This window comes from Palaemon carinicauda, chromosome 25 (assembly GCF_036898095.1).
Source record: "Palaemon carinicauda isolate YSFRI2023 chromosome 25, ASM3689809v2, whole genome shotgun sequence".
Classification (NCBI taxonomy): domain Eukaryota; kingdom Metazoa; phylum Arthropoda; class Malacostraca; order Decapoda; family Palaemonidae; genus Palaemon; species Palaemon carinicauda.
Genome location: NC_090749.1, coordinates 60358014 through 60370991, shown reverse-complemented (window position 1 = coordinate 60370991; position 12978 = coordinate 60358014). Strand labels below are relative to the sequence as shown.

Sequence of the window (12978 nt, the reverse complement as noted above, 5' to 3'; positions counted from 1 at the left end):
TATATATATATATATATATATATATATATATATATATATATATATATATATGTAGATATATACAGTATATATATATATATATATATATATATATATATATATATATATATATATATATATATATATATATATATATATATATATATATATATATATATATATATATATATATATATATATATATATATATATACATATATATATATATATACATATATATATATATATATATATATATATATATATATATATATATATATATATATATATATATATGAATTTTATTCCTTTTTAACATAACTATTCTCTCTCTCTCTCTCTCTCTCTCTCTCTCTCTCTCTCTCTCTCTCTCTCTCTCTCTCTAGCAACTCAAGCTAACCTACCCTTTTTTCCATCCACACAGGTGAACCCCTTCCTAACGTGACGTGGTGGTCAGGGTCGATCCTTCTAAATTCGGAGGCTGAAGAGGGGCAGGTCATGACATATGCCTCGGCCACAGCCACTCCCAGCAGTCCCGCGACTCCCTACGTGACTAATACCCTGCATATCGTGGCTTTGACCAAAGGGCATCTTGCCCAAAACCTGACCTGACGGCTTCTGTGTTCCTCAGACAGACAGGTTAGTTGGTTTTATATTTTTACATTGCAGTATTTTTTATTTAGTTTCATTGCGGTTTCCGAGTTTACCTTTCGTTGTTCTGCCTCTCGCTACAGTATGACTACTCCCTCTCCCCTACCCGAGAGATGTATATTTGTGTATATGTGTATATATATGCTGTGAAAAACATTCAATTTGTACAGATAACTAAGGGGTTGATATGTCCTTTTGCCATATTTTCTTAGGCCTATTAATGTCATTGTTGAAAATGTGTAGTAATGATGTGGATATGATGATTTATAGAGGTGTACTAATATCTTCTTGAATATTAGGCGACTTTGTATTAAATAATGTGGTGTTCAAAATTTTTATAGCTGAACTATAGGAAAACAGCAATTAGCTTTTATAGAAATCGAAACTCTTTACCTTGCTTGCACCATCTTTGCTTTTAGAGAGGCGTATAGTGAATGAATTTACTAGTACATTTACAATACATATACATTGTTTAATCTTTAAAGGGCTTGAAGTAATTAAAGTGGTATGGTTTTATAGAAAAATTTACAGGCTTCCCTTAACTACGTTCCCTTGAGCATATCTCAGTTACGGCTTTTTAATACCAAATTACCTTCACCAAGGAGTTTAGAAAATTACCTGTGTTGATTACCTTCACACTTTTCGTTGTGAAGGTTATGTTTTGATAGGCGTATATTTGTATATCTGTGTGTTTGTGATTAGCATAACTCAAAAACCATTTGACCAAGTCTCGTGAAATTCGGTGGGATGATTATCCATAGTCTAAGGACAATTTGATTAGATTTTGGGAGTGATTGGGTCAAAAGTTAAAGCCAAGGTCACGAAAATGTGAAAAGTGATCGCAAAACTCCACATTATTTGACGGAATCTCAATTTTTTTTTTCTTTTTTCAAGTGAAAAAAGACGCAGACGCAGTATCTTGGACTTCTAATCAATATTTACAATTGGAATTGCAATAAATAGCTATTTTGCTGGAATTTTGTAACATTGCAAGCAAAAAAAAAAAAAAAAAGATGGTGGGATGATTAGCCATGCTCCAAGGACAATTTGATTAGGTTTTGGGAGTGATTGGGTCAAAGGGTCAAGGTCACAAAAAGAACAAAATGGCTTATCACCATATTGGGGCTAATTTCTATCCGATTTGCATGAATCTAGTGCCAAAATGTAAATAATTCATTTGCCTATATTGTGATACGGAATATGATATAGACGAAGGTATGCGCTCTACCAAGTGCCCATTCTAGTTTGTTTGCTTATTGCTTTCGCCAAAATCAAAAGTTTTGCGAAGGGTATGTATTCACCCCTGTCTGTTTGTTAGTTTATTACCTTCGCCAACTTTGTTGTGGTTATGTTTTGATATGCGTATATTTGTGTGTCTGTCTGTCTGTTTGTTTGGGATTTATCATTGTTATTCGCATAACTCGAAAACTATTCGAGATGATTGTCCATGACCCCAGGGATAATTTGATTAGATTTGGGAGTGATTGGGTCAAAGGTCAAGGTAACGAAAAGGTCAAAAATTTCTTTTTATCTATATCGTGGTCAATTTTTATCTGATTTGCATGAAACTAGGGCCAAAATGGGCATAATTCAGTTGCCTATTTTGTAATATATAACATGATAAGGCGAAGGTACGCGCTCTACTGAGGGTCCAGTTTAGTTTATTTATTTATTAGATTATTTATTTGTTTGTTTCTTAAGCAACTAAACACAAAAACTTCTGTACCAATTCTAACCAAACTTAATAGTCATACTGAATATGAAACAATGATGAATCTGTAAAATTTTGGATAAAGTACATCAAAGCATAAGTAGGGAGCAATACTTCCAATATAATCACAATGTTAATTAAATGGCAAATGCTTTGTTAGGTTAATATTCGTTTGTGAAGAACATTACACAAAAACTATTGAACCAATTTCAATGAAACTTGGTGGACATGTGGGATATGATCCTAGGACAAATTCATCAGATTATAAAGAAAATACACCGGAGAACAAGTACGTAGTGGAGTTAAAAGCAAAATAAAACTGCTCGGCATGGTGAAGGCATGCTCTCTACTGAGTGGGTCTCTAGGTTATTTATTCACCCATTTATCTGTTTGTTTATCTGCGAGCAGGATTACATCAAAACTTCTTGCCTGACTATCACCAAATTCTGACAGCGGATAGGTACGATGACCCATTAAATTTGATATGTAATACGGATCAAGATCGCGATTATTATTATTATTATTATTATTATTATTATTATACAGTACATTCATTCACGGTCAACATATGAAAGAGGGAAAGCTTGGTCCGTAGACTTGAATAAAATATTGACAATCATCATTGACCCAGGTATGAAATCTTTGATTGCTCTAGTTGTTGTTGTTATTATTATTATTATTATTATTATTATTATTATTATTCCTGTTGTTGTTTTTGTTGTTACACTCCCAGTAGATTCATTCACGGTCATCATATGAAAGAAGGAAAGCTTGGTCCGTAGACTTGAGTAAAATTTGTATAATCATCGATGGTGGTCAGAAATATCTTGATTGTTCAATGAAATTAATTTCTTGCCATTTAAATAATGAGTTACTATACGGGCAGCCTAACCACAGAGTTCAAGCTAACTTTTCAAACATGCAGGTACTTTTGAGAGACCCTACTTTTGCCTATGGCAAAATTGCTGAAAATGCACACCTTTTACAGGTGGTGGTGGAAGCATGTTATATTGTTATGACTAATATTCCACATTGTGTGGTAAGAGCGGGTTATTTGGGCTGCATTCCTCGAATAGCAGTTTCATCACTTTTTAAGTTGTATATGTCAGATCTCTTCCCTTTCTACTCTTACTACTTATAACACACACACACAACATGTGTGTGTTGGGGGGGGGTGCACGCGCGTGACACGTAAATCTATAGATACACATAATTGTATATATATATATATATATATATATATATATATATATATATATATATATATATATATATATATATATATATATATATATATATGTATATTCATCTATTTATTTTCACAGGTATTTGATCACTTAGATGTTTACTTTCTTAGTCTCTTTCTTTCTTTCATCTTATTATCCTGAAAGGTTTACCTTCTCAGTATCTCCATAATACCCCCCCCCTCTCTCTCTCTCTCTCTCTCTCTCTCTCTCTCTCTCTCTCTCTCTCTCTCTCTGAGAGCTGTAATAAGAAAGAGAGAGAGAGAGAGAGAGAGAGAGAGAGAGAGAGAGAGAGAGAGAGAGAGAGGGGGGGGGGTGGAGATTCACATGCAGTCCACCATGAACTTCAAGAAATACTTCCGGGCTCCACCTGACACTATCTTAATGTAAGTTTCACGTCACCTGAACTCTGCATCTCTTTATTTTCTCTTCCACAATTTCCTCTTTTATCCGGGAGTCACTCGGGCGTTTGCCTGCGGGAAATACATCGTTGGGTTTGTGGGGTCTTTGACTGGGCAAGATGTCACTGCGAATTGGGTGAAGTTATTGCGATTTATTGCGATGTGTTGCGATGTGTTTTTGGCTTCACTTACAATCACAGAATTTGAGAGCATCAAGATTTAAAGGTCACTTATGAATAAAAGAGGCAAGGGACAGTGGCATTGCCCTATCAAGCAGTATAATGCCCCAGAGGCAGACCATATATACATATGATCAGTGCCCAAGCCCGCTATCCACCTAAGCTAGGACCAGGGAAGGTCAGGCAGTGGCTACTGATGATTCGGAAGGTATACGTACAGACTTCCCCAAACCCCCTATCCTTAACTCATAGGGATGGTGAGGTTGCAGCGACAAAATAAACTAACGAGTTTGCGTGGGACTCAAACCCCAGCGATCACCAGCCAGGGACGTTACCACATAGGCCACCAGTTCGGAATACAAAACTTTGTGAGGTGAGATATTTTTAAAAAGTGAAGTATTTTAGTAAAATGAGGTACTTTTCAATTGTGAGGTATTTGAAAAATATCTCCAATATAAACTATAAAAACTTAAAAAGACAAGAGGAAGATATATAAGATAGAAGAGTGTGTTCCATTGTACCCTCTAGCAAGAGAACTCTAACCTATTCTTTAACGTAAAATAAATTTCTTAAAAAAACACATTTTAAATGTTCAAACTTGCAACGAATGTCATATTGAACAAGCTGATATAAGTATTTTTTTTATAGTTTAATTATTTATAATAATAATAATAATAATAATGATAATAATAATAATAATAATAACCTTTCTTCAATTTATTTTTGTGATACTCTTACGCACACAACCACACACACACACACACACACACACATAGCTCTTGTTCAGTTTTCTCGTGTCACCCACACACGTGCTTTCGTACACACACACCTCTTATCTCATTACGTGCACCAATACACACAATTACACGAACCTTATCGCGATAAGACGTGCTCGATTTCTCCCGTAGCTCTTTCCTTCTGAATCTCGTGTATCATTTTCCGTCACAACCTTTGCAGGTGAATCCAATTAGTGATAATGAGCTCACCTTGATTAAAAAAATAAAAAGCATCGACTCACCTGCCAGGCATTTACAGTTCCCATTTATCTTGCCTTTGTTCCTGAACCGTAATCGTAGACTTGTAAAAAAAGGTTGAGTGTGAGATGTTTAAAATGCTGGGGTCATGAATGAGTATTTTTACTGTGTATATAACAGGTGTATTAAATGGTTTCAATGGCTTAGAATTTATTACCTGAGCTAAGGGGGTTCGTTTTTTACCTGTGTTTATTTATTTTTATGCTTAATTGTCTATTAGAAGGATAACGTCAAAACCTTTACTGGTAAAATGTGACATGTGGAGTACGTAATCCGTAGACTTGTTTGAAATATAATTCACGAACAACATTTATGAAAAGAGTAATGCGTGGTCTGTAAAATTAATAAAATAATTATCATCTTCATTAGAGGGTGTTTAAAATCTGAGATTTCTCTCTGTACTGTTTATATTTTATATACACAATAATAATTAGATATCGGAGATTTTTTGTTAAGTCATTATGAAAGGAATTATATGTTTGAAAGATTATTATTTGTTAAACGATATCATTTTTATTAACTATTTTGGTTTCCATTGGGTTATAAGAAGTTGAAAATTCTCTCTGGTCATAAATGACACATTAGAAATTCTAGCTAATTTACAATAGTATCTAACATTTCATAACTGACTCATTATTCAATTCTCTTCCTTCTTCTTCGCTTTTGTCTTATGTAACTCCCTATAGTGTTCCTGCCCTCACATTTCTCTACAAGCGGGTTACTCTAACACCAAACACCAATTCTGTCTTTAACTATGAAACATCCTAAAGGCACCAACATTTCTTATCATTATTTTCTGCCTATTTTGCCCATTTTTTATGCAAAAAAACAAACTTTTTCTGAGTTGGGATACCTTAACGTGGCGAAAGGGTTTATGTATCGCCATGATCAGCAACAACTAGTCAGGACCACTCATACTAGGTTTATTTGCTGTTATGGATCAGACTAATATCTTGCACCATCACCAATCTTTACTTAACCAGCGTTGTGATGAAAGCTGGCCAAACCCTAGACAAGAATTAGACATGCAGTTCTTTGCCCTGCAGTGGACTAGAAACTGCTCCATTTGTTATTGTCATTGAATGCAATGTGGGTCCAAGAAGAAGAAGAAGAAGAAGAAGATTGTGCAATATCCATCAGTCCACCTCTTCCCACATTCACATTTAAATTAGTTATATGCACAATTTACTTAAGGATACTTCCACTTTACTGTCAAGCTTTAGAATTCTCTTTCTACTTATTTGTTCCTTCTCTTTATAAACTTTTATACTTCGTGATATCTTTCTGTAATCTACTTCGGGGTTAGAACCAACTCGTCTTTTCCCTAGCATACTGTTAAAGGCTTCTCATGAATGGCAGAGGCAAGCGATAGTGGCAATGCCATAAAAAGGAGGACAGAAGCCCTGAGACTGATATATATATATATATATATATATATATATATATATATATATATATATATATATATATATATATATATATATATACATATATATATATATATATATATATATATATATATATATATATATATATATATATAGTATGATCAGCGGCCAAACTCCTTATCCACCCAAACTTGTACCAGTGAGGGCCTGGCAATGGCTGTTGATGACAAGCATGGTGAGGTTGGAGCCCTTAAAAGAACTAACGAGTTTGAGCGGAACTTTAACCCCAGTGTGGCAATCAACAGGCAGAGTCGTTACCAATAGGCCGCAATGACTCTTGTATTGCATCTGGGCAAACTAAGAACAGGAGTCGCACTGAAATCTTTTTACCCTTCTAATTCGGTTTTCTTTGGGGGTGGGATGGGGAAGAGGGTTCTTTGCCTTGTCTGATCTACTTACAGATACTTAATTACCAAACCATCACTAACTTCAGTCTCTAATTACAAAATGAGAAATAATAGAGAGACTTAAAAGTGATTTCTTCAAATAGAAGTTGATTGAATTCATAAAGCAATTATTTGACTAGGAAAAAGGCCTTTAATTTACTGTATTTCTTGAGATAAAATTCCCTAAAAAACGTTCTCCATCTGAAAAGAGAGAGGGGGAGAGAGAGAGAGGGGGGGGGCAGCAAAAATGGAAAATAAATCAAATCTATCATGATAAATGAATGTCTGATGGGTGGAAAAGAAAACCATGAAATTTCACCTTAATTTCCTCTTGACTTAAAGGCGCATTTCTGTTGTATACTTGAGTCGTTTGTTGTACAATTATGTATGTCCGCTCGATGGTAATGGTTGTTTATTGTTGTTATGGGGAACTGCTGTTAAGGTTTTATTATGGTTTGTACTGTTAACGTTTTCTGATGCTTTCTATATAACAGCGAGTCTAGTTTCTGTAACTGAATTGTCAGTATCACTATAGATCCTTGTCTGGGAATAAACTGCACTTAAAATATACCTCAACGTTTATTTGGACCTGGAATGATATATTACATGGTGCAGTGAGTCTCGAGGTCTACGTGGCGAAATACACCGTTGGAAAGGAAGACTTGCAATGGATACTGCATTGAAACTTGGCGAAGAGGCACTCCTTTTAACGAAAGAGGACATTCAGCAGCTTACTCGTGACGAGATTGTGAATTATCTCCGTGTTTTGGATGTGTCTTTCAGCCCCAAAGAAAGTACAGTGAGACTGAACAGTCTCCTCCAAGGTGCTATTAGAAATGCTGAAAGGACTGAAACGGATGACGGAAGCATGAAACACGAGGACGCGAATACAGGTTCAAATGATTCAATGATGATCATGTTGCAAATGCTACAACAGCAGATGAAACTTCAGGAGGATCGAATTTTGCGCGAGCAGGAACGTCGGGATCGGGAGCAGGAACGTCGGGATCGTGAACAGGAACATCGTGATCGTGAACTTACTGCTCTTCTTAACCGATTTGGACCTACTACTCCTAGTGGGGCAGAAGATAATCCTGGGGACCCCCGTCGAAATATTCCTGCGAAAATTTCTATACGGCCTCCAGAGTTGCTTGAGGATGGTGTTACCTTAAAATCATTTAAAAGGTGGGAAGCCAGTTGGAAGAACTATGCTCAAGTTGCAAAGCTGAGTGAGAAACTTAGGGAGGATCAAATAGCCACCTTTTGGTCGTTTTGCAAGCCTGATTTCATACAAAGGGTTCGTCATGCGGTTGAGATTCCTTTAGACACAGCTTTGTCGCTGAATGAGATAATTGAGCAAATCAAAAAGTATCTCAAGGACCAGCGGAACGTTGCAGTGGACAGATACAAATTGGTCAGAAGAAAGCAAGATGCTGGCGAATCTTTTGATGACTTTTTAGTTGATCTTCGTGAGCGAGCAGAGGACGCCAACCTTGCAGATATGACTTCTGATGAGTGGATCACTACTCTCATTGTATCGGGTGTACGAGACGAGGAAACGAGACAAGAGCTTTTAAGTAAAAACCCACTCTTAGCCTTGCTGATACTATTTCCCTTTGCCGTAACCGCGAGTTAGCAGAGAGAGAGAAGACAAGCGTCTCAGTACAGAAAGTGCCATTAATGCAGCCGGATTCAAGCAGCGTGGTAGAAGCAGGAGTACTAACCGAAGAATTCACCGTGGATCACCTAAAGAGGAGCGACTGAAATGTCGGAAGTGCGGTTTTCCACCTCACCAAACTGGCAGATTGTGTCCTGCAGTAGGGAAAACCTGCCACTATTGTGGATTCTCTGGACATTTTAGTAAAGTTTGCGAAAAACAAAAGAAGGGAAAAAAAGCTGCACTGTCACCAAAATTTGGAAAGTTAAAACACATGGCAGAAATTTCGTTTCGTGGCCAGGAACGGCCAGTACTCCCCATTGAATTTCACCACCCGAAGACAGGTTATCTTGCTAAGATGAATGTGATTGCTGATACAGGTGCCCAGATGACTGTTGCTGGCATGGGGATGTTGCATTCTCTTAGACTACAGAGGAAGGACCTGCAGAATTATGAGGAACACCTTGTGAGTGTTAATGGGAAGAGACTGAGAATTATTGGCGGAATTGACTTGTTGCTGAAGATTGGTGATATGCATTGCGTGGAAAATGTAATATTTTACAGAGATGTGAAGTTTGATGATATGTATCTATCCCTTCGTGCATGCAGGAACCTTGGTATTGTTAATGAAGACTTCCCTTTACCTGCAAAGAAGTTGGTTGAAGCTATTGATAAATCTGTTACTGCTCTAGGCCATAGTATAAAGTCCACTGACCGAGACATTGAAGTTATGGAAAAGCAGATATTGCAGACTTACAAAGAAGTTTTCAATATCAAAGGGCAATTGCAAACGATGAAAACACCACCAATGAAAATCCAACTCAAGGAAGATGCAAAACCTTTTGCAATATATGCTGCAAGGCCAGTGAGTTACCTACTACGTGAAGCAGTGAAGAAAGAACTGGAAGACATGATGAAACAGGGTATTATTGAACGAGTTGGAGATCGGCCAACAGAATGGTGTCATCCTATTGTTGTTGTCCCAAAGCCTACAGGTGGAATTAGAATGACGGTTGACCTTTCGAAGCTAAATTCTCAAGTGTACACAATGCTAAAATCCCACATGATGTCATAAATGAAGTTGTACTGGATGCAAAGTACTTTACAGTTTTGGATGCTGCTAAAGGATACTGGCAGTTGGAACTGCATGAAGATTCTAGAGATCTGACAATATTTCTGACGCCATGGGGTAGGTTTAGATACAAGAGAGCACCAATGCGTTTTATCAGCACTGGTGATAGCTACAACTTCAAAGGGGATCTTGCTATAGACGGTTTGGAGCGAACACATAAAGTTGTGGATGACATTCTTATTGCTAGTCGCACACTTGAGGAACACATACTGGATGTTCGTGCTTTTCTTGATCGTTGCGTAGAGCATGGTATAACTTTAAACCTAGCTAAATTCAAATTTGCTCGATCATCTGTTCGTTTTGCTGGATTTATTTTGTCCGCAGAAGGGAGAGAAGCAGACCCAGATAAAGTGAGAGCCATTACAGAATTTGCAACTCCTACAAACATCACTGAACTGCGAAGTTTTATGGGGATGGTTAATCAACTGGGCTCATTTTGCTCGCACATTAGTGCTACTTGCACACCACTGAGAGATCTTCTTAAGAGTAAAAATCAGTTCCAGTGGTTACCAGCACATTGTGAAGCGTTTGAGAAAGTTAAAGGGTTGTTAACTAAAACACCGATTCTTGCGCAGTTCGATCCCAGTAGGATGACACGTTTGGAGACGGATGCAAGTAGACTGAAAGGATTTGGATTCAGCTTACTTCAGAAACACAAAGAAGGATGGAAACTCATCACCTGTGGAAGTAGGTTTTTGTCGGACGTGGAAACAAGATATTCCATGATAGAACTTGAAGCCTTAGCTATCAAATACGCCATACTGAAATGTAAATTATACTTGCATGGCCTCCCTCATTTTACAGTCATCACTGATCACCGCCCACTTCTACCACTTTTTAATAAATACTCTTTGAACCAGGTCGAAAACGTAAAACTGCAAAATTTAAAGGCTGATTTACAGAGTCAGTTTCAGTTCACATTGGAGTGGAGGAAGGGAAGTGATCATGCTATAGCTGATTGTCTCAGCCGAGCACCTGTTGATGATCAAGATCAAACTGAAGAGGAATGTGATGAGCGTACGGTCATGGCTGTTTATATTGCATCGGTTTGTGATGACAGAGAATTTTACGATGACGGAAGAGTTGTTGACCTTATTGTCGACGAACTTCAGGAAACAGCACGAAATGATCTAGATTATGTAAAGCTGGTTCATGCTATAATGGAGGACACCGTTGAACATGACGATTCACCACCATGTGTCAAGCAGTATAAAAGTATAAGGCATGAATTATCTATAGATGGTGATCTTGTCCTGTTTGGAAAAAGGTTAATTATTCCGAAACAAAAGAGGAAAGAGGTTTTGGAACGACTACATGCAGCCCATCAAGGAATAACCAGAACAAAGCAGCGAGCCCGATTGTGCGTATATTGGCCAGGTATCACCAATGACATAACACAAATGATAGAGAAATGTGAAGTTTGTCAACGCAATTTGCCAAGCCTGGGGAAAGAAACTCTGAAAACAGACCCTTTGCCAACACGTCCCTTTGAAAGTGTGTCTGCAGATTTGTTCTACCTAAAGGGCCAACATTTTTTGACTTACGCCGATCGTCTAAGTGGATATCCTATGGTCCAACAAACAAGTTTGTAATGCAATGATCAAAATGATGTCCTTTACAGGTTACCCTCAACAGATACGTACAGATGGGGGACCTCAGTTCAGCGCTACGGAATTTCAGAGATTCTTGAAGGGAAGAGGAATCAAATGGAGTCCAAGTTCACCTCATTTTCCCAGTAGCAATGGACACGCCGAAGTTATTGTAAAGAAAGTGAAGAATCTGTTGACCAAACTTGAAAATACAACGATGGATGAGCGATTTCATGAGGCTTTGCTGGAATTAAGGAACACCCCTAATGCAGATGGACGTAACCCAAATCAAGTGGTGTTTGGACATAATCTTAGATCTTTGGTTCCATCTCATCATAGCGCTCTCATATCTGATAATCGTCAGGATATCGAAGCAGCAGAGATGAGGAGGAGAGAGAAAGAGAGGATTAATACTACACGTTACAATGCATCGGCAACAGATCTTAAAGTGTTTATCGTAGGAGATAAAGTCCGAATACAAGACGCTGCAACGAAAGAATGGGATAGGATCGGTGAAATCGTCAAGGTCGGACCGAGAAACAGATGCTATTTCATCAGGCTTTCATCAAGTGGAAAACTTTGTTGGCGTAATCGTAGATACCTTCGAAAATATCATGGCGGCGATATTAAAGAGGAAACGTATATATCTGTAGACGAACTCGAAAAGTGAAGGCCCAAGACGATGTAACAGACTGAGGAAGAACACTGTACGCTTTGTATTGTAAATCATTATTTATGTATATGTACGATGACTCGAGTAATGTTAAAAAAAAAAGAAAAAAAAGAAAAAGAAAGTTGTTGTATACTTGAGTCGTTTGTTGTACAATTATGTATGTCCGCTCGATGGTAATGGTTGTTTATTGTTGTTATGGGGAACTGCTGTTAAGGTTTTATTATGGTTTGTACTGTTAACGTTTTCTGATGCTTTCTATATAACAGCGAGTCTAGTTTCTGTAACTGAATTGTCAGTATCACTATGGATCCTTGTCTGGGAATAAACTGCACTTAAAATATACCTCAACGTTTATTTGGACCTGGAATGATATGTTACAATTTCCGTTCTCCCAGATCCATCATGCAAAATGCATGTCTTATTGTACTCTACCGAATTTCATCTCTAAGGCAGCTCGTCTTAAAGATGAATTTTCTTTCCTTTATAACCCCCCTAACTTTTGGCATTCACTCGGAAAGCAGTTTAGCCTCTCCAAGAGCATTCTTAAGTGTTTAATGTCACTTAGGGAAGGGGGAAATATCTTTAACTTCATACCTCCCTGTCATTTAAAGTCCCTATATGGGGCTAAACAACTTCTGAATGAGTCTGCGAGATCAATATGAAATGAAAACTTTATCAGCAATAGTGAGTTCAACTGAATGGCTCCTCCTCTTCTTCTACTCACGCTAATCTTCTTGCTTATCAGATCGCATTGTGACCCATTGCCGCTAACAACAGATTCTTAAAGTGTGTTGTAAGTTTCTGGGTGTTGATTTTGTAGGGGTGATGTGTCTTTTCTTCATACATCTGTTACACTTATGGGCATGGCAGCTTTTGTCCCAATATATATATATA

General features: G+C 37.4%; 1 protein-coding gene across 1 annotated transcript; it reads left to right on the top strand.

Moving 5' to 3' along the window:
• The first annotated feature begins 11427 nt into the window (after nt 1–11427).
• LOC137619051 (uncharacterized) lies at nt 11428–12081 on the top strand. Its single transcript, XM_068349248.1, has one exon. The coding sequence runs from the start codon at nt 11428–11430 to the stop codon at nt 12079–12081; it is 654 nt and encodes a 217-aa protein (XP_068205349.1).
• The last annotated feature ends 897 nt before the right edge of the window (nt 12082–12978 follow it).